This window comes from Castor canadensis, chromosome 4 (assembly GCF_047511655.1).
Source record: "Castor canadensis chromosome 4, mCasCan1.hap1v2, whole genome shotgun sequence".
Classification (NCBI taxonomy): Eukaryota; Metazoa; Chordata; class Mammalia; order Rodentia; family Castoridae; genus Castor; species Castor canadensis.
The window spans coordinates 160,481,074-160,501,940 of NC_133389.1; the positions used below are offsets into that span (position 1 = coordinate 160,481,074).

A 20,867-nucleotide genomic window follows, 5' to 3' on the forward strand; every position below is an offset into this window, starting at 1 on the left:
TGGGTAACATAACAAGGTCCATTTAAAAAAAAAAAAGCAAATAAAAAAAAAGAAAAGCAAGAAGAAGAAAAAGAAAAGAAAACCAAGTTCAGTATGATTAGGGTTTTTTTCAAAGGTTGAATTTTCCAACTAACAATTAATAAAATTAGAATTTGAATTCATTCTTCTTCAAGGGCCATACTGAAGTGGCCAATTCACAAGACGGGAGGTAGGAGTTGATTACTGGGCAGGCAAGAATTGAATCAAACTTGTACAAACTTTTGCTTATTATCTTTCAAACTGGTTGTACTCTTATGATTTACTAGTGAACCATTACTACTGCTTTGTAAAATACCAATTTTTATTAGCATAAATGGATTGTACAGGGGGGTTTCATTGTAACCATTACATATTTGCTTACATTGTATCCTAGTTAGATTTATTCCCTCCATTATTTGCACTCACCCTCCTACCCACTACTTAGAACAATTTCAACAGGTTTAATTGTCCTATTTTCACGCACAAATAAAAAGTACACTGACTATATTTGCCCTCCTTTGCTCTCTTCACTTATCCCCCAGCACTGGAACTCACCCTCAGACAGGATCTATTTTACCATCCTGTCCTTCACATTTTAAAGTTCATATTGATTGTTCAAGGGGATTTTGACTTGGTATTTCACACATGCATGCACTGTACTTTAATCAGATTAACCCCTGTTTATTCTTTGCTCCCTATTATTCAATAGCTCTCAGTGCATTTTGCTATACTATCTTAATATGCAGATACAATGTACTTCAATATTCACTTTTTATCATTCTCTTTTCCTCTCCGACCTCTCCCTGATCTCCTTAGACAGACTTACTGTTTCAATCATGTTCTCTGTCTCTGTCTCTCTCTATATATATACATAAATGGTCATATACGTATTTATGTACAAATTTTTAACAGAATTTATTTAATGAGGCAAATATAGAATGTTAATATATTGAAAATCAATGTGGTAAACAGTGTTTATTTAGAAAAATGCATTATTCCTTTGGTTTGCATTCACTGCTCTGCATAAATGTGATCCAGAATGGTATATATATCCGCACTTATGAATGTTGTATTTATGACAAGCTTAAAAGTGAAATACTTTAGAAAAACAATGACATTCTGGAAAAGAAGCAGGAAGAAAATCAGATGCCCTGACTATGAGTTCTGACTTGCTTATTCTGCAGTGTTGTGATTTTAATAAATACTTAATTATATAAATATTCTTTATATGATGATGTAAAGAAATGAATTCTAGAATCCACTACTTTCTTAGAATTGCACATATTACATTTATTAAACTTTTAACATTTGTTTAATAGAAATAAAGTCTGTAATGATTCATTTTACTGGCATCAGTTACTATACACACAAATAAGTATATTTAGAATTGAGATAATTTATATTTACAAAATATCCTTTTACAAGAATGTGAACATGCATGAATTCAATTCACTGAGACAAGTCCTATTCATTATCAAATTTATAATCTGACTGTACATTACAAAATCACAATCTGAGATTTTCCTGGAAAATGATTAAATTCTTATTTAAAATCTTTTTTTCATTTAAACATTTGATTTTAAACTTTCCTTCTAATTCTCACGATCAGAATTTGTTTCGGTCATCTTTCAAAGAAGAGATTCATTAATAGCATTGTGATAGATTTGTATCCTTTTAATGGAAAATGCAAAACTACAATGCGACTGGGACTCGTGAAATTAGTTGTTAGTTCATGAGGCACAGAAAGAAGTGAAATGACGGACTCTGAGACTACACTTGCCAAAATTGTTGAAAATACTTTCATTTGAGCAATATGAGAAAAGTTGATTTGGGGCCAGCCCTAAAAATACATTATCACACTGATGAAGGACAACTATGATGCATATCGTAGTATGTTATTATAAAGTGACTTTATGAGTACATAAAATGCCACACAATGAGGTATATACTAGGTTTTATTACTGGCAATGTGACTATAGTACAATTTCATTAAAAATATTCTTCACGTTATCTAGAAAGTGACAGAATGCTTTCAAAAAACCTCTTCAACTAGAACTGCAGAAGTAGTTTTCCTATAGGATTAAGCAGTTGTCAAAGACCTAGAAACATGGACTCTTTCTAAAGCACAAATAGGCATATGACCTGAGTGGAATTCTGAACAAAAGTCATAGGAATGTCCTGGAGGAAAACCCCAGTAGATCACTGAGACCTTTTTTTTTTTCACAACAGTTTCTCTCATAAGAAAAATTGAACTTTTAAGAATTTTGATCAAGGATAAATTTCTATAATTTATTAAGAATGATCTATATGTATTTGGAGTTGTTATTTCAAATAAAATTACTTCCCATGTAAACAATTCAAGTGTCTCCTTTATTGCCATAAGAGCTTGCCTGACAAATCTTGATTGGCACACATTCTGATTTTTTGCCATTTTTTGAAACTTTTCAAATCTTGATGTTATCAGTAGTTAACAGCTTACATGATAAAGGTGACAATGTAGAACACCTTACCCATCATAGAGGTTACACGACTCGATGCAGACCCTTCCCCTGCTGAAGCGGCGGCACGACAGGCACTGGTCTGGGCCAGGTCCCCAACAGCCATCTCCTGAACACAGATGGTTACACACCATCCCTTCAGCAGCTTCGACATCAAGGAAAAACAACACAGAACATGTGTCAAAACTTACAATCTTCCTAAGAAAAGTTAAACAGCTTTAAAGAAGTCTGCCTAAAAGAAATCTGTCAAAAAACGTTAGTGACCTACCCGAGTGTCATAACTTTCATATGCTGAGTGCTAGTCACTATGTTCCTACCACAGTGTTCAAAAGACTGAACAAATTCTACTTGTCTATATGAATTCTATAAAGAAGCAAACCACACTTTACAAAGTAAATATTTTGCTCCACTAACTCACTAAATATAATTAGAAGAAACAAATTTAAACGAAAGTAAAAAATGCAGAATAGGTATGGACAGTAAGAACAGGAATAGAAATGAAATAGAAGCATTCAGGCCTCTGAGATAGCCTGACTCAACCTACCTGGATATTAGTGAACAAGTATGAAACAAGTATTAGATGAAACAAGTATGGCCACAGTTTTCAGCAAATTACAGTAGTTATTTATAAGGAGGTGTAAACTTTTGTCTCATTTCTCTATTTTGTTTAATGGATGAAATACCTAAGAATTTGGGAGAATTTGGGTGCCATTTTTTTTTCTTTGCAGTATTGGGGTTTGAACTCACAGCCTTGCATTTGCTAGGCAGGCACTCTACTACTTGAGCCATATGCCCAGTAGAGGTCATGTTTTAAAATTGCCACTTAAAGTTCACCATTTCTGTTACACTTCATACTGAAAAACATTTACTCAGTATTTTATTATTCCTATTGCATAATATCATTTTATTGAAAGGATTCTATGTTGAGAAAGGACAGCTAATAGAGACTTCAAATGCTGTTCTTAATATCTGAAAGGTGATTTGACGCATCTGAAACACAATTACGCATTTTTCAAGAAATGTTAAATATTCTCAGGCAGCTAAAAACATCAAAATCTTCCTTATCCTCCCATTAGTTACCAATTTTACTTAATATAGGATGAAAGATTTTCTACTACAATCCTTTGTGAGTGGGACTGAGATGGCTCTGAACATATTAGTGTAACATAAGCAAGGGGCCAGGAAACCTATGAAAAGTCAATTCTTCTAACACATGCTTACAAGAGGGAGCTAGGCAGTCATCTTTACAACTACAATAAGCCTGCCTTTTTCACATATTTATTACATGTAGTTGACTAAGTGTGGTCAAAGTAAATAATAAAAAATAATAGAAATTTCAACAAATATTTTATATTCCTGCACACGCATTGCACAGTTTAGTTGATGCAGACAAGCTCTTAGCCAGCCCTGAGTTATTGTCAGTTGTGTTGAAATCATCATGTGATTTGTTGTGTTTTCATGCCTGCCTGCCCTATATTTTGTTAAAATATGACTCCCAAAAAGCACATGATGCCCTAAAAGCAAGGTAAAAGTTATGGTAGCTCTCCCAAGCCAAACACATGTATTGTGCTTGATTGAAGTGATTAAGTAAACATTTTAGATTTGTTGAAAGGTGACTTTTTTTTAGAGGGAGTTGGGCGGCATTGTGGGAAAAATGATTTATGCATCTGCAGTACAGTACTGAACTCTGAGTGCTAAGCATTCAAGGTACGTCTTCAGTAGCAGTTCCCTGGAACCATATACTCACAGATACCAGTCTATCATAGTTTTAAACTGGTGAAACAAATTTACAATATTCTGGGCTAAAGAATCGCCTTTTCTAAACTGGATAAAATATTTTCTCAAGGCCAGCAGAATTATCAATGAAAGTTTTCCTTTATAATTCCTTAACTGAATAATCATTTTTGCTTTAGTTTAAGATAGGAACAGGTATGCATGTGTGACAATTTTATTGAATTACATTCAATGTTATTGTGGTTTGGCTAGGACGTGTACCCACAAAAGACTCATGTGTTCAAAGCTTTGTCCCTAGATGGTAGTGGTGACTGGATCACTTGGGCATTAACCTCATCATTGAATTAATCTACTGATGAGTTCATACAGAATGGGAGATGAGGAGGCGGGGCCTGGATGGAGGGAGTTGTTCCATGGGAGTGGGCCCCTGAAGGCACGGTGTGTGTGTCTCTCTCTCTCTTTCCTCTCATTGGCCTCCAAGAAGTAAGCAGGTTTGCCCCAGTGAGTTTCCTGCCATGATGTTCTGTGACACCATAGCTTAATAACAATCTGACCAGCCTGGCAGTGACTGAAATCTCTGACGCATGAGATAAAATAAATCTTTCCTCTTTTAACATGATTTTCCCTGGCATTTTGTCATGGCAACAAAATGAAACTGAAAATGGACATATTTCTCATATATCAAGTATACAATTTGATAAGTTGTGACACGTGTATGCAGTTATGTACCACATCCACAATCAAGATAAGAAATGTGTTCATTACCTCCAAAAGATTCCTTCTCATCTGTACAATCCACCCCCTTGTCCCTTCCCCCTCAGAAAACTATAGGTTTGCATTCTGTTATACATTAGCTTGTATTTAAAGGATTTTATATAAATGGAATTACACAGCATGTCTACTTTTCATATAGCTTTTTCACTCATGATAGCAATTTTGAGATTCATCTATGTTGTTGTATGTAATAATAGTTCATTCATTTTTATTTCTGAGCATATTTCATGTATAAATATATTATATTTTTAAAATCCATTCACCCATTGACTGACATTTAGATTGTCTTCTATTTTGGATTATTGAAAGTTAAGCTACTATGAGCATCTGTATATGTGGTATGAACACACATTTCCATGTCTCCTTAGTAAATACTTGGCACATCAGGACAATATGGCAAGTATGGGCTTAAAATTTTAAGGAACTATTTAAATTGTCTTCGAAGTAGTCGCTTCATTTTTCTTATTTGTTTCATTTTGTTGTTACTGTTGTTGAGACAATGTGTCCCGTGTATCCATGACTGGCCTGGAACTTGCTATGTAGCTCACGCTGCCCTTAAACAAATGATCCTCTGCTTCTACCTCCTGAGTGCACTAACTTATGTTCCCAAAAGGAAGGAACAGTCTGGGGATTAAAGTTCCCTCACATCTTTGCCAACCTGAATAGGCAGATAGTAATTTCTGATGGTAGTTTTATTATTATTGTTGTTCTTGCTCTTGGAGCTACATTGTGACATTTACAAAAGTTCTTACAATATATCTGATTACCTGATTTTTTTTATTTTGTTTTATCTAGTCCCCTTTTTTTGCTTAGGTGGGATACATAATTTCTTGATCTACACTTTTATCTTTTAAGCTGGCATATCAATCTTTAATAACTTCATTCTTAGATAATGTATATTTGTGTGTACTTGTAAGTAACAGCATAGAAAGATCCTGTTACATTTATCTATTTTTAGCTCATGACAAAATCTTGCAAATGACAAAATCTTGCAAAACTACAGCACAATAACAACACCAGGATATTTGCACTGACATAGACAAGGTAGAGATGTCATTCTCTGAAAGAATTGCTGAGGTTACACTTTTATTTTCACACTGTCTTGTTACACCTTCACTTCCACCTTACTCACTCAACCTTTCCTTCTGCAATAATCTGTTCTCCATAATAATTTGGTTATTTTATGTTAGATAAATACAATCATACACAACATTTTAGGATTGGAATTTTCACTCAGAATAAGTTTCCAGAGATTCCTCCAGGGAAGTGTGTACATTAATTGAGTTTTCTTCTCATTGCTAGTAGTTTCTTGTGGCATTGATCGGCACATTTTGCTAATGTGTGGATGAACATTTGTATCATTTGATTTTGGGAGTATGGAAGTTTTGTAAATATTGCTGCTATAAACATTTATATATAGATTTTTGTGTGAAATATTCTCCTTTCACCCCTGGAATAAATATGCAAGACGTAATTGTTGGGTCACACAGGAGTAACATTTTAGTTTTTGTTTTCTTAAAGTATTAAACAGTTATGTAGAGTGATTATATCATTTTATATTTACACCAGCAATGCATCCATTTGTCCCATTTTTTTCTGTATTTTCTCCAGTGTCTGATTTTGTCACTCTTGTTTTAGCCATTCTAATATGTATAGTGACATTTCATTGTGGTTTAAATTTGAAGTTCTATAAAATTGGTAATAATGCTGAACATCTTTTAATGTACATTTTTTCTTTTGTACAGTCTTCAGAAAATGTTTCTTCATGTCTTTGACCATTTCATAATTTTACTTATGTTGAGAGTTCCTTATACAATCTTTCTATGTATTAATCTGTGTCTACATATCTACTTTTCTATCTACTATCTATTATCTATCTATCTATCTATCTATCTATCTATCTATCTATCTATCGAATTAGAAAATCTTTTCTCCTGATCTATAGTTTGGACTTTCAGTCCTTTAATAGGAATTTTTGCAGAACAAAAGTTTAATTTTTTTGAGGCAAGTTCTCACTATTTAGCTCAGGATGGCCTAAAACTTGCAATTCTACTGTTTCAGCCTCCCAGGTGCTAGCATAGAACATTGGTGCGCACCCACTCCTAGCTCTTTCTGTTTGTTCCTGTTTTATTTTTTTTAAACTTGTTGCTGAGGACTGAGCCCAGAGCCTGTGTGTGCTAGGCAAGTGCTCTCCCACTGAACTGCACTCCCAGACACACAAATGTTTTAACTTTGAAGACAATTTATTAATTTTTCTTTTACAGATTGTGCTTTTGATATCAAGTTTTCTTTACCCAGACCTAGACCTCAAATAATTTCGCTTTTACTTTTTCTCCAATTATGTTTTTGGGATGCTGAGGTTTGAGCCCTGAGTCTAGTGCATACTAGGAAAAGCGCTCCTTCATTGAACTCTACTGCAAGTCCTTCTGTTTCTTTTTTATTAAATAAAAGTCTTGCAACTTTACATTTTACATTTAAGTCCATGACTTGTTTTTAGTTAATGCTTACAGAAGGTGTAAAAATTAGGTTAAGGTTCATTTGGTTTTGGCCTATGGATATTTACAACCTCAGCTCCATTTGTTCTTCCATTGAATTGTTCTTACACTTTTGTCAAATATAAATTGTGCATATCAATTGTGGCTTATCATATTAGGCATATCAATTGGCCATATGTATATATATATAAATGGCGGGGTTTTTCTGGGTTTGCTCTTCCTTTTTATTTACTGATCTATGTGTATAACCTTTCACTATTACCACACTGTCTTAACTACTGTAGCTATGTCTGTACATATGTACTGTAGCTATGCAATTAGTCTTAAAATTATGAAAACTGTATGTTCCTACTTAATTCTCTTTTTTCCAATTTGTTTTAGCTAGGCTAACTTGTTTGCCTTTCCACATAATTTTTATAATAATCTTGTCTAAATCTCAAAAACCTTGCTGTGATTTTGATAGGAATTGTACTAGACCTGCATATCAATTTGGGGAGAATTAACATCTTTAAGATTTTCAGTCTTCCAATACACGAAGACAGTATACTTCTACATGCATATATACCCTTTTTGATTTCTTTTATCTGTATTCTGTAGTTTTTAGCATATAAACTAGAGATATTTTGATGGACTGATTCCAATATTCTTTTACTAATTATAAGTAGTGTCATAGTTTTAATTTCTATGTTGACGTGTTAATTAATAGTACATAAATGAAAATAAATTTTGTATGTGTTAGCTTATATTCTACAATCATGCTGATTTCACTGACTTATTTTAGCTTTTTTGTAAATTCCTTAGAATTTTATTTAGGCAATCATGTCACCTGTAAACAAAGCCAGTTTTATTTCTTCCTATTTGATCTATGCTCTACTTTTTTTTCTTCCCTTATTATGTTTTCTGGAACTTCCAGTGCTCTGTTAAATGAGTGTGAGCGATGACATTCTTTACTAGTGTGAAAGCATTCAGTCTCCCACATTAATTATAATATGAGCTGCAGGATTCTTGCACACGGTCTTTATAAAGTTGGGAAATTTTACCTATATTCCCACTTTTGTGAGAGTTTAAAAAGAGGAATGCATGCCATGTTACATTATTTGATTCTAAAATATTGCACCAGCCTCTTGTCCTTGAAATAAACTAACTTGGTTATGCCAAATAATGCTTTTTACACATTACTAAATGTTATTTGCTGTTGCCTTAAGTTTTTTTTTTATCTTGAGAGATAATTTAGTCCTTAGTTTTCTTTCTCTTTCTCCTTCTCATTATTCTTTATATTCTTTGATCATATAGAATCTTCAAAATCATCATGCAAATTAGAACAGATAGTCTCTTTTATAGGTGGGCAGGGACACGGAGAACCTCAGCTGCCTAGGCACAAGTGCCAGATTTAAACCCAATCCTGCCTGAATCCTTCAGCATTCAGTGAGGATAAAAAGTCCCAGTTGCATATTCCAACACTATTTGGTAGGATGTTGAGGTTCTTTCTTACAGCCTGGTGAGGGTGGGGGTTCTCTACTCTCTTCTCTTTTGCTGACATGAGTCAAGTTGGGAACATACTACTATTTTCAGTTGTGTTTAGTCAGAATAGAGCAGTTACTGTTGAAAATGTTTTTGTCTTGCTAAGCTGTCCTTTTTCTGGTCCTTTGCATAAAGAGAAAGGCTTTGAAGAATAATTTGTGGCTTGCACCTGTTGGTGCTTTGGAGTGTCCAGTTTCTTCACCTCCAAACCTAGGATATATGAAAAAGAAAACCAAGGATCTCACATACATGGCATGCCTTACGCTCCAGCTTCCCAATCCTGTCTGCCTCTTCTCACTACCTTTCAGAGTCTTACACTTTATATGTCTGGGTTTTATTATAGATAAAACAAAATTCAATGACATTCATGATTCAATGATCTTCATGAATATAAAATTACAATACCCATTTTTGTGAACATCTAGGCTTTTGAAGTTTACTTATTGAGCTTCATGTTCCAAGTTATATACATATGTATATATATATAACACATATATACATGTACTTATGGGTTAGATATTATCATCAGAAGAAATTCTGAAAAAGAAAACCTAAAATAATCACTCAGGAAAGTAAGTGGGGTGTATCTATAGCCATAATTCACATTTCCATTGATCTCAGACTCTTTGTACTCATCATCTTTGGGTCCTTCCAGAAATTATAACCAATTGTTCAAATTCTTTATCAAATTCTGTCTAAGGACCCTCAACTACATTCTTGGTTTCCTTCTTAGGGAAGGTAACAAAACCAACACTACCAGCTTGTCACTTCTTCATGATAGTTCATCAACTGTTTAGTCAATTGATTTTTCCAATTCACATTATTTCTTATAGGTTTGATATCCATCCACCCTTTTCATTGCCTCTCCCACCCCCAATGGTGACAGAACATTACTGTATGTTGAAGGGTAGACCTGCTTTCTGCTTGTATATTCTGTTACATGCTTTGATATTAATTGGAGAGGAAAGTTTTAGCTTCACCAAGATTCCACCTATTTTTCTGCTATTGTCTCCTTGAGTTTTTTTTTCAGGTTCCCAATACCAGAGAAGTTTTAATGAAGGCAACAGTACCTACTGAACGAAAGCAACAATAAACAAGAAAACATAATAACTACATTCTACTCATTCCTTTCAAACCACTAGATGAAGGAATTGAAGACAAGCAGATCATTTTCTTCAAGGCAAAACCAAAGACAGTGTCTCCACAGAGCATAAAACAAAAAAGCCAGGGAGACTACTTCTTTGTAATTTTTAAGAGAAAAGTTTTCAATCAGTACCAAGAATTCAGCAGATCTCTGACCTCCCAGAGTTATAGTCATGTGTGAAGGAGAAGTCCTTTTCCATGGCTTTACAGTTCACAAGGCCATTATAAACCTCTGTAAAGAAAGTTTAGCAATGTAGTTATTAGGAAACATTTTTTAGCTCCCTGTGTGTTTTCTTTGGAAGCTATAAAATAGATTTTTCTTTATCTCTTCTGAATTGTATCTGTCTGTTCAAAATTTGGGGAGATAATAATGTGGTTGGTATTTCAACCTTTATAGAGAATATTGAACCTGCTTCCACTAAAATAGAGATGAGCTTAAAGTAATGGATTTTGCTACTGTGTTGCATGTATGTAGGTAAGAAGGTAAATGGATTACTGCAAAAATTTTGAAGGAGTATCTGTCCATGCACACAATGGTAGAAAAAACTTTCTCTTTTATTGTAAAGCAGATCCATCTATATTATTATTTATCATGTAGGGAGGCAAGGATTTTACTTGGAATGTATTTGAATAGGTATCATTAATCTTTTTTTAAGCTGAAAAGTATGGTTCAATATAGTAATGGTTCCGTTTTGTGATCAGAAATACATATGGTTTCATGCATGAAGCCTTAGATGTTACACTTCTGTAATATGAAAAATATCTACTTTTCAAAGTAATGATGATAAGGCATAGTATTAGTGTAATATTTAATGTGTCTGAGACATTATGTCAGCACTCAGTAAATACACTGAAGAGAAATTTGAAGACATGAAAAGTTATTCAAGTTTTTAAGTTTTATTCTTTCTTTGTGGTACTCAGGATTGAAACCAGGACCTTATGCCTGGTAGGTAAACAAGAAAGTACTCTACCACTTGAGCCATGTGCCATCAGCCCTTTTTATTTCATTCATTTTTTAAATTTTATTTTTAAGAGAGGGTTGTTCCACCTTTGCCCATTCTATCCTCAAATATGTGATCTTCTTGCTTCTGCCTCCTGAGTACCTGGAATTACAGACATGCACCACCACGCTCAGCTTATTTGCTGAGAAACTACTTTCACTATGTTGGACATTGATAACAAAAACATGAAATAAAATATAGATCTCTTAACTCATGGAACTTCCAGCTTGTAGGGGAGACAGAAATAGAGAAACATATATGCATAAATATAATTTTGATAGGTGACCTGACAATATTGTATAGGGTGTTGAAAGAATATAGCCATTGTCCTTCTCTATAATGAGAAGGTGACATTAGGTCAGTCCCTAGGAGGAAGAACTTGAGAGCTAAGATGAGAAAGATAATAATAATAATTAAGTCAAAGTTGGGTAGGGGAAATAGAAATTACAACTGTATCCAAGAGATTTTGAGGAAGGAATTAGGTTAGTGTTTTCACAGGTGAGGGTGGACTTTGCAATGTGTGAAAGTGATACCTGATAGGCTAGTGAGGTAAAACAGGACCAGGAAGAACCTAGCTGCCATTTTCAGGATGTCAGGCATCATTCAAGGCGCTGTTGAAAACTGTTGGAAGGTTTTTAGAAGGAGAGAAAAGGATGTAATTTGTATTTTAAAGGTATCACTCCAATTGTTTTGAAAATATGTTATGATAGTCTGTGGCAAAAAGACAACAGTGATAATGGAGGTAGGCATATGACCTAACATTTTTCCCCCACAATACAGATGCTGGGAGAGTGAAGATAAAACTTTTTTTATCCGAGTTCGTAAAATCCAAGGATGCTCTTAGTCTCTCCTGCCAGGACCATCCACGTTCTTTCCTGAAGAACAGGAGTTTGTCTAAAAGGAAAACAAGACCAAGCAAATGGAAAGACTGAACCTTGGTGGTTCTATATGAACCTCTGGATCCAACAGAATCTGACAAACTTAGTTGCTTAAAACAATAAAATTTTAGAGTCTGGAGGTCAGAAGGTCCAAGTGAGTCTTTTTTTTCATGTTATCATTTTTATATTTACTCACATGTGTATACATTGTTTGGGCCACTTCCCTCCCTCTTCCCCCTGTTTCTGGGCAGAAACTGTTCTGCCCTCTTGTTCTCCAATTTTGTTGAAGAGAAAGCATAAGAGATAATAAGAAAGACATAGCGTTTTTGCTAGTTTAAGATGAAGATAGCTATACAGAGAGATTCCTAGTGTTGCTTCCATGCATATGTGTATTACAACCCACATTAGTTCATCTCTACCAGACCTCTTCACTACTTCCTGGTCCCCTTCCCATAGTGGCTTTGGCTGGTTTAAGATTACTTATTTACTCCCCTATAGTGAGCACATCAATCACATTCAAATTTTAGGTTTCCTTTCCTCTCCCTATTTCTCTTGTGCACATTCTCCCCTTAGTGTGTGACCCATGTCTAATAATATTACTGCATTTGTTTTGGGTCTATAATCCACATATGAGGGAGAACATGTGATTTTTGCCCTTCTGAGCCTGGCTAACTTCACTTAAGATGATGTTCTCCAGTTCCCTCCATTTACTTGCCAATGACAAAACTTCATTCTTCTTTGTGGCTGAATAAAATTCCATTGTGTATAAATACCACATATTCTTAATCCCTTCATTAGTAGTGGGGCATCTTGGTTGCTTCCATAGCTTGGCTATTGTGAATAGTGCTGCAATAAACATGGGTGTGCAAGTGCCTTTGTAATAACTTGAGTCTCATTTCTTCAGGTGTATCTCTAGGAGTGGTATGGTTGGATCATATGGCAGATCTATGTTTAGTTTTTTAAGAAGCCTCCATATTATTTTCCAAAGTAGTTTTACTAGCTGATATTTCCACTAGCAGTGTATAAGAGTTCCTTTTCCCTGCATCCTCACCAACGTTTGTTGTTGGTAGTGTTCTTGATGGTAGTTATTCTAACAGGAGTAAGGTGGAATCTTAACGTGTTTTTGATTTGCATTCCCTTTATGGCCAAGGATGGTGAGCATTTTTCATATGTTTTTTGGCCATTTGTACTTCTTTCTTTGAAAAAGTTCTGTTTAGTTCAATTGCTTACTTCTTTATTGGGTCATTAATTTTTGGAGAGTTTAGTTTTTTGAGTTCCCTGTATATTCTGGTTATCAGTCCTTTGTCTGATGTATAGGTAGTAGATATTTTCTCCGACTCTGTGGGTGGTCTCTTCAGTTTAGAGACCATTTCTTTTGTTGTGCAGAAGCTTTGTAATTTCATGTAGTCCCATTTGTCCATCCTTTCTCTTAGTTGCTGGGCCACTTGAGTTCTATTGAGGAAGTCTTTGCCTATACCTTGCCTATTCCAGAGTATTCTTTCTCTTTCCTATAGTAACTGCAAGGTTCTGGGTCTTACATTAAGGTCATAATGTAGAAAGATAAAAAATGAATTTACAAAAATCAGTAGATTTTCTAAACACCAACAATGAGCAGAGTGAGAAAGAATATAGAAAAACAATTCCATTTAGAATAATCTTAAAGAAAATCAAATACCTAGGAATAAACTTAACAAAAGATGTAAATGACCTCTACAAGGAGAATTACAAACCACTGAAGAAAGAGATCAAGGAAGACTACAGAAGGCAGAAAGATCTCTCAATCTCATGGATTGGCAGAATCAACATAGTAAAAATGGCTATACCACCAAAAGCAATCTACATGTTCACCACAATGCCCATCAAAATACCAATGACATTCATTACAGAGATTCAAAAATCTACCCTAAAGTTCATTTGGGAACACAAGAGACCACGAATACTTAAGAGACCAAGGCAATACTGAGCAAAAAGAGCAATGCTGGAGGTATCACAATATTCGACTTCAAACTATACTACAGAGCCATAGCAATAAAAACAGCATGGTACTGGCACAAAAACAGATATGAAAACCAATGGAACCAAATAGAGGACCCAGATATGAACCCAGAGAGCTACACCCACCTTATTTTTGACAAAGATACCAAAAACATATGATGGAGAAAAGATAGCTTCTTCAACAAATATTGCTGGGAAGAGTGGTTATCTGCTTGCAAAAAACTGAAACGAGATCCATGTCTATCACCCTGTACTAGAATCAACTCAGTGTGGACCAAATGAGTCTTAAGGAACAAAAATCAAAATAGCAGCAATACTGACACTTTCTGGAGTCTCCAGGAGAGAATTTGTTCCTTGCCTCTTCCAGCTCTCAGAGGCTCCTCTGGCATCCCTAATGTTGTAGCCACATTACTCCAACTTCTGTTTGTGTGACCACACCTCCTTTCCCTCACTGTGGTCAAATGTTCCTCTTACAAGGAGACATGTGATTACATTCTGGCTCATCCAGAGAGCTTAGGATAACAGTTCCATCTTAAAATCCATAACATCTACTAGGTCCCTCTTGCCTTATAAGATGTTTCTTGGATTAGGATGTGATGATCCTGGAGATGTTCTAATTACCCTACTGTAAGCACTAAATTGTACTACATTAACCTCGGTGGATAGGGGAGTTCAGGCATATGTACATGAGACGTTACTTATCATTATATGACGTTACATGTCTGTAAATTATTAAAGGAGTTAAATAAATTAGGGGAAGGTAGAAGTGAAGCAGTAAGTGCCAATACAATCCATTTATGTTATTAAAGGTTAAATGAATGTTATCTGTGGCATGTTCAGTTCTTGGGTGGGATCTGGGTAGGAAATTCTGAAATGAGGAGATGAGAGACAGCAGTGACAGCCATGTTAACATTTTAGAAAGTCTCTGGATATTTGCATAGAATACTGAGAAAATTATAAAGCATGTTTCAGAAGGAACATTAACTATGAAAAGTAAAATAAATCTGTATTTATTGAAAATTTAAAGTGAATAAAATTTAATAATACTATATATATGTATATGTTATATATATATATATAACATAAGTACCCAATTAATGTGTAAGCTATCATTGTACACTCCATTTATTTTATTAAGTAGGTTATTTTAAGTTGAAATTCCCCCCAAATTATATGCTGTTTCTAGTTTACCTTTTATCTCTGTATTCTAAAATATTGTCCAATATATAGTTACTTAACTGTGAACTTTCCTACAACGAGTCCCTTCTGAAGGAATAAACCTTTATAAGAAGAAATCAATTGCCAGGGCATGAGCTTTTAAATATATGTATGACTGTATCAAGATAGCAAGAATAACAGGGAATATGACAGAGTTTCCAGGAGAATATCCCAAAGACATCCATCTCAGAATGATCTGGTACATGTTAAAATTACAGAATCCTGGGTCTCATATTACAATATCTTTGTTAATTTCAAAGTGTTGCCATAACAAAATGCCATAAACTGGGTGGCTTAAAATAACAATTTTTTTCTGTCACAGTTTTGAAGGACAGAAGTCCAAAATCAAGATGTTGTCAGACTAAAAGGGGCTCAAGGGAAGAGTGTGTTCCAGACCTCTGTCCTAGTTTCTGGTGGCTATCAGCAATTCTTGGTGTACCTTGGCTTGCAGTGGCTTAACTCCAATTGTCACATAGTTGTCTTTTCTCTGAGTTTGTACTTATTTTCACATGGTATTTTTTTTTTTTGCCTCTTTTCTTATTTTAAGGACACAAGTCATTGGATTAAGGATTTATTCTATCTGCATAACCATATTTTAACTTGAATTTTAATTGTATCTTCAAATAAGGTCACCCTCACTTGTACTGTGGGTAGGACCTTGGCATGTCTTTTGGGGGAGCAGCACAGTACAAACTACAACACTAAAAATAAGAATCTTTGAAAACTGGAGCCCACTCTTCTGTATTTTTAATAATTAATAGTTTTAACATCAAACTTTCTGCATCTACTAAGCTAGAGGCAAGTCAGGTTAAAATATTGCCATTTGAGATTAAAAGTGAAGACTGCAGTAAGCCTGGCTTTTATTCTTGGAGGTCTTTGAAGCCTTCAGAATTTCTCAATTACCTAAAGGAAGGGATATCATTTCTGTAACTAACCGACAACACTAACTGCTTATTACTCTTTTGATAAGAACATAGAGAACATTTTGTTGCATTGTTAGTAATTAAACATTGTGCTCTTTCAAATACAATAGGAAGATTTTATTTTTTTTACAAAGAACTGAGTATTGATTTATTGCTTTGGTAATTTTAAAAAGGAAATCAGAAGTGTAATTCACATTTTCTTTCTTCTGATTACGTAGAAGAATATTACTTCACTATATCTAAAGTATGTACTTTGTAGTTCATAGAATGCAATGACTTAATGAAACCTGTGGCTGACTTCATTAATTTCTCAGTGAAGATAGGCTTCTATGTTCAAAGTTGATTCTTCTAGACTGGCAGGCAGCGTCTTCTTTGCACAATGCAAAAATCCAAGTTTGGGCTGGGATAGGAAATTACAAATTAAAGGTGAAAATATTGGGAATGAAAGAAAGTGAGGAAATCTCCCACCTTAGCAACAATTTCTTATGAAGAAAAAAAATCTTAATTTATAATCAAATTTCATTTTCTGTAACTTACAAAATATTAGAGGTAATGATGATGATGTCTGATAATGATTTTGATGATGATGATGGTTGTTTTCTGAATTTATCAGAAGCCAAAGTTCCTTATGATGTCATTAAAAGTAAAATGCTTCCTGTTTCATTGCTCTTGTCATGGTTAACAGAGAAAAACATACATTAAGCAAGCGTTGTTTCATTCTCTTCTATTTTCAGATAACTTCTATCCCCTACTCATCAACTTCTGGATTAATTCTGAACTCTCAGTGACTCTGTAAAATTGAATCCTATAGTCATCTAAAGGGTTCAGTTATTAGCAATTAATCATGGTTTTCAATTCACTTTTTCTAGATTCATGCTTTCTGAGGTATATTTTCTACTATCAGATTTCAGGATAGAATTTTTAAACCTGTTGAAGCCAGTATAAGAAGGGGACTAAGGTAGAAAGAAGAAAAATAGAACAGTTCAACCAATTTGGGTTATAATACATTTCTACATGGAAATGCTCCTTGTGTAGCTATCTTAAACTAACAAAAATTTCATTTTTTTTCTTTTACAAAATTGGAGAACGAGAGGTCAGAACAGATCTTACCTAGGGTGGGGGGTGATCTGTACTAGTGGGAAGATGGAGGGGGAAATGGTGCTGGAGGATGAATATAGGGCAAATACTGTGTACACATGAAGGAAATTGAAAAATGATACCTGTTGAAACTACTCCAGGAATGAGGGGAGATAGGGATAAAGGAGAATGGTGGAGGAGATGACTTCAAGTATGATATATTTAATATGTTGTAAGAACTTTTTTATTTGTAAATGCTACAATGTACCCACACTCAGCACAAAAACTTAAAAAAGAGATAAAAAATAAAATTAAATACTGGGTGTATCAAAAAATAGATAAATGTAAAGATTTATGTCTATGAGTTCTACATCTGCAGGTTCAATCAACCACCAATTCAAATAGTATAAAAATTGCATTTGTACTAAACATGTGTAGGCTTTTTGTTATTGTTCCTTAAACAAAGTAGTATAAGAACTATTTGCAAGCATTTCATTGCATTAGGTAATCTAGAAGTGATTTAAAACATCCAGGAGGATATGCATTGGTTATATGCAAATGTTATGTCATTTTATATAAAGGACATATGTAGCCACAGATTTTAGCAACTGCAGTAGGGTTCTGGAACTGGTCCTCTGTGGCCACCGAGAGAGGCTTACTCTTCTTTTATCTTTCCATGTCTAAAAAAGCTTACATTCTCCATCACCAATTACTTTTCTCTTGAATCATTAATTAAAAGTTCATACGTTGTAGATTTTTAGAGCCCTAAGTTTGTCACTTATTATAATACCAAATTTAAAATGATTTAATTAGAAGATAAAACGTAAAAGCATGTATTTGAAGAGATTCTGGAGCACAGGCTTTTTATTCACTTATGATCTCAAGAGATCATTTTAAAATTTCTAGCTTTCTATTAATAATTACCTTATTCCTTTTATGCCTACCCCTGGTGACATGCTTCTTGCAAATTTATAGTTCACCACTTTAATAATGTGAAATTTTCTTCTGCTTAAAACAAAGAAAGCTCTTGGTATTTCTATTTCCTTTCTTTTTCCCCCAAAATAAAATTTGCCATATAACATGTGTATGAGAGTGTATAGTATGTAATGCCTTAATAGAAAATTGAACATAGATGTATGATAGCAATAATGGTAGTTAGTGCATATGCAGCATTTTCAGGCATCCAATGAGGTAAACACTGTTATCAACTCCATTTCATAAATGATAAAACTAAGTACAGAAACATTACACAGTATACCCAAAGTCAAATAACGAAGTTTTGCTGACATTAAAACTAGAGTATTGCTGTGGTTTGAATGTGTTTTGACCCTACCAAAAATCATGTGGATTCTTCATTTCCCCACTGTAATGGAACTGACAGGTGGAGGAAACTTATGACATGATTGGCTGGGGCTGTGGTGCAGTGATAGGATGCTTGCCTAGCATATGCAAAGTCCTGGATTCAATCCCTAGCACCACCAAAAAAACAAAAGAAAAAATGGTACAAAGTGGAATGTGATTGAGTCTTCACTGCCTTCATGGAGGGATTAATGCTGGTCTGCACAAATAGGCTGGATCTTCTACAAGTGAATTATTTCCTGCAAGAGTGGGTTGTTATAAAAGAAAAGCCAGGTCCATACCTGGCTCCTGCTTCCTCTCTGGCTATGTAAGCTGCCTCTAAAATGCTCCTGCCACATGATGACGCCATTTTACCTTGTTGTCACATAGTCATACACTCACAGGTGTGCTCTTGAGTATTTTATCATATAGGCAAAACTACAGGATGTCATCAGATTATCCTGTAAAAATCTTTCACTTTCTCTTTATTTTGAGAGGATTCATGGTGAAATGATGAATGTAGTCTTTGAAATCAGAAAGATATTAGGCTTAAATACTGGCTATGAATTTTAGTAGCTCCAAATCTTGGGAATATTTTATAACTTTCTTAAAATCTGTATATCATCTTCAAGATAGGGATAATTATAATTAACAGGATGGTTGTAGCAATTAAGTTAAAAATATAAATAAAATGAGATGTCACATCTGACATCTTTTTTAAAAAGCTGGTTACGTAGAGGAAATATTGCAGTCAACTTAAATCACTGAGAAGAGGTGGACTGTGCAATAAATTATGCTGTATCGATATTGTAATCTATTGAAGATTTTTTGCTTGTACTAGGATTTGAACTCAAGACTTCACATTTGTTTTGGCAGGGGAACTAACACTTTATAAGGCATGCCCCCAGGCCTCAATAATAAATATGCTATACCAAAAATTTCACATAGACTAAATTTTTCAAAATAGTTTTTTGTTGGTGGTACTGGGGTTTGAACTCAAGGCCTCATGCTTGCTGGACAGGTGCTCTACCACTTGAGCCACTCCACCAGCTCAGTAGTTTTTGATACACTAGAAGAAAAGTGCTAAGAATATTCTATGACCAAAAAGATTAAAAGAAAGCAATATATCTTCTTAACTGGATAAAATCATAAAATATTATGGCATCACAGGCAAATTTAAAAATTACCCATAAGACTGGAAGTTGTTCATGATACAGATAAGTACAATAAGTTAAGGTACTTAACTTTTGGAAAGCTCCTTGAAATGTAGAAGGAAAAGAAACAACTACCAAGCTCAAAAAAGATAAACTTGATGGACACAACAGATAAAGTAAGTTATAGAAGAAAAATCTAAGAGATCAATCAACAATAGTAAGAGGTTCAAAACACGTCAATTCAAAAGACCTCTTTTTCTTCTTTCACATCACTATAATTTAAACCAGGGCTACCAGTGCTATAAAAAGTGGTGGGAAAATATTCTTATTATACAATGTTGGGACAAGTATAAACCCACCCAGTGTTTTGAAAGATGATGTTGCAATATGTAAGAAAACATTCATGTTGCCTCATTTACATACAAATTCTGCTTCTAAGGCTTTAGACCCAGTAAGTAATTACACAGTATAAATTATTTTATGAACATGTTAGGATATTCATTATGACAGCAGTAATGACATGAAAGTAATTTGTTACTATGACCCTTATCCAATAAATACTTTTACATACAGCTTTGTAAAAGAATAAGGAGGAGCTTTACACACTGGTGTGGGAAATACTCATAGTATATTATATAAAAGACATAGATAGATAAACAGCAGGTGCATATGGTATGAATTCATTGACATATGAAATATTATGGTTCATTACTTAAAACTATATATATGTTGAATATATACGCACCAAAATATATCTTCTTTAGACATTTTATTGTTTCGATATTTGACAAGCAGAAAGGTGCTATTATAATTGGAAAAATAAAATATTTCCACTTTGAAAAATCAATAATGAATTAATATTGGCTTTAACCGTATATGTGAAAATATTTTTAAGAAATGAGTTCAAATGTAACACTTAAAGAGTTAATGTGTTATTTATCTCTGTTTTTTATGGTTCAGCTTAAAAAGTTATGCTTAAGTATTTTAAGAAACTTTAAACTACTTTTACAAACTTAACCTAAAATTTCTTCCACCTAGCACTGTCGTTTTGCTAGTAGAGAACCACATAAGCGAAGGAGGTAGAAAATATTCTAGCCTTT

The 20,867-nt window shown here is 34.1% G+C and overlaps 1 protein-coding gene across 13 annotated transcripts in view; it reads right to left on the bottom strand.

The window, feature by feature from the left end:
* The window catches only part of Erbb4 (erb-b2 receptor tyrosine kinase 4), a 1,037,871-nt gene that overhangs the window by 271,238 nt on the left and 745,766 nt on the right, over positions 1 to 20,867 (bottom strand). For all 13 annotated transcript variants that reach the window (XM_074071632.1, XM_074071639.1, XM_074071638.1 and 10 more), the window contains one exon: positions 2,529 to 2,661. In XM_074071632.1, coding sequence (XP_073927733.1) covers positions 2,529 to 2,661 — 133 coding nt within the window. The remainder of the gene's footprint in view (positions 1 to 2,528; positions 2,662 to 20,867) is intronic.